Consider the following 2,640-nt stretch of genomic DNA (forward strand, 5'->3'; position numbering starts at 1 on the left):
TCCATCTAGTTGTTGGCGTTAGGAACCCCATCGAGCAGCCGCACACACTGCAGGGCTGCCGCTGCCCCTGCAGGATGCACACAGCAACTTACGCATTCCCGAATCCTGGCTCTCTGCAAGCGGGAAGAAATCCCAGGTATCACCATTAGCAGCCCTTTTCCCATGGGATTTAGGGCCAGGGAGGGATGAAACACACGTACTGAGCAGCTCAGTGAGGCGCCCTGGGAGTGGAGAGGCTCAGATTAGGTCAAACATGGACTTTTTGATGCCAGCATTATAGATGATCCACTTTGTAGGGATGTGTTTACGATGGAATGTGATTATTATCCATGTAACCATGCATTTATGGCACATAAAATACAGATTGAGGACATAAATAACAAGATTTACATGGATTATGGGGAATATCAATACATTAGACACATAAATCCAATCCTGGGCACACCGGGGCCAATTTGACAGCGGCCAGATCGGGATCCCGCAGGAAAACCATCACTTGTATCCCCTTTTCCCTTCACTTTTCCTCTTTTCCTCCAAACTGAAGTCATTTGGAGCATTCGAGACCCAAATCTGGGGGTTCTTCACTCCCATATTTGGGTTCCCCAGGGAAATCCCACAGGGAAAACCCTTTTCCCCTGTGGATATTGGATTTAGACCAAGTGCAGGGTTGAGCACGAGGCCCCCTTGACCCCTGGAGCAGGGAAAGGCACTTACGGATCTCGGCTTCCTTTTCCCCTGAAAGAAAGGAAATAATGGGAATAAATCCCAAGGAATCTGCATCATATCCCAGAGCAGCTCTTGGGATCTTGGAACACTTCATTCCCATCCCCATTCTGCTTCCAACCCCCTCGAGCCTCACACAGTGAACACTTGTGGGTGAGACCCAGGCTCCAGCAGCCCTAAATATGACCCAGGAAGTATCCAAATGGGATTTATAGGAGGGATAAGGGGCTGTATCCATGAGACCCCCCCAGTGCTGGTGCTCCCCCCGGTGTTCCTGCTCTGCCAGCCAGGATCTGATGGTTGTGCCCTCACTGTGGCCGCAGCTCGTGTTGCCCCTGAGCTCATCCCTAGGAATAGCAGCGGGATAGAGCCCGGCCTGGAGCAGGAGCAGGGAATACTCACAGATGGTCATGTCCCGTTCCTCTACAAACAGCAAAGAAAGAGACACAAATGAGCCCAAGGCCCAGCTCTGCCAAAGGCTCCTCCTGGAGCTGGGATCTGATCCCTGGGGCTGCTTGGCAACGGGATTTGGGGAATGTCGATTCTATTGTGTCGTAGAATCACAGAACCTACTATGGAATCTAGCACCGAACAGTATATCCTGTCATATACCCATACACCCTATCACATAAACATATATCCTACCACACCATCATATCTCCTATCATATCCTCACATATCCTATCATATATTCTACCACATCATATATGCTACCATATCATCATATATCCTATCACGTAAACATATATCCTACCATATCCTCATACATCCTATCATATAATCATATATCTTATCATATACCCTATCATCATATATCCTATCATATAATCATATATTCTATCATATACCCTACCATATAATCATATATTCTATCATATAATCATATATCTTATCATATATCCTACCATATAATCATATATTCTATCATATAATCATATATATTACCATATACCCTACCATACAATCATATATTCTATTTTATCATCATATATCCTATCACATGTCCTACTTATCATCATATACCCTATCATATACTCATATATCTTATCATATATCCTATCATCATATCTCCTCCCATCATATCTCCTCTCATACACCATATCTCCTACCATATAATCATACACCCCATCATGTATCTTACCCTACCCCCATATATCCTCTCATATAAGCATATACCCCATCACGTGTCCTACCATATAACCACCTCTCCTACCATCTCCCGCAGGATCCACCCACAGGCCCATCTGTACATCACACCTTTATCCCAGCTTTTGCACACACCCTCCTAAAGCTGACTAGGACAGGAATTCCCCCTTGGAGACCTCAGTGGGGCAGAAAAACCTGGGAAAGGGAAGGAGATCTCTGTGTTGAGCAAAGCAGGGAATTCCTTACCGAGTTCCGCCGCCTGCTTCCCTGCAAAGAGAGAGGAAACCCGCAGCAAAGCAGGGATCTGGTGCTGCTCCATTCTCCTCAGTGACAGAATTCCAAGGGTGGACTAAAAAGAGGCACTTACGGAGCTTCCTGTTGCATTCCCCTGCGAAGCAGTGGGAATGGGGGGTCAGTACACCGGGACCGGCTCCGTGTCATTCCCACCTAAGCTGGGGTTAATGGGGAAGTGACTTACTGATGTCTGCAGTGAGTTCCCCTGGGAAAAGAGAGGGAAAACACAATGGGATTTATGGAAAAGACTCTGGAATTCCCCAAATCCAGGTTCTGGGAAAGGGGGGGGTGAAACCCACCTATTTTTGTGTTCTGCTCACCTGGAATGAAGGAAAAAACAACCAGGAGTTACTTCCATTGCTCCTGCCCCTCACCCTTCATTATCTTATCCCATAATCTGGAATACCAAGAGCTTCCTGGTATTACATTATTCCCACTATATACATGTTATTCCCATTTCTAGTTATTTTGGGGGCT

At 46.2% G+C, this 2,640-nt stretch overlaps 1 protein-coding gene across 1 annotated transcript in view; it reads right to left on the reverse strand.

Moving 5' to 3' along the window:
• The window catches only part of LOC104410728 (butyrophilin subfamily 1 member A1-like), a gene marked incomplete at its 5' end in the record, with an annotated part of 6,742 nt that extends 4,606 nt beyond the window's left edge, over positions 1-2,136 (reverse strand). The window contains 2 exons of the mRNA XM_010020979.1: positions 1,036-1,146; positions 2,116-2,136. Coding sequence (XP_010019281.1) covers positions 1,036-1,146; positions 2,116-2,136 — 132 coding nt within the window. The remainder of the gene's footprint in view (positions 1-1,035; positions 1,147-2,115) is intronic.
• Between the last annotated feature and the right edge of the window lie 504 nt (positions 2,137-2,640).

Source organism: Nestor notabilis, unplaced genomic scaffold (assembly GCF_000696875.1).
Source record: "Nestor notabilis isolate BGI_N333 unplaced genomic scaffold, ASM69687v1 scaffold14578, whole genome shotgun sequence".
Lineage (NCBI taxonomy): Eukaryota > Metazoa > Chordata > Aves > Psittaciformes > Psittacidae > Nestor > Nestor notabilis.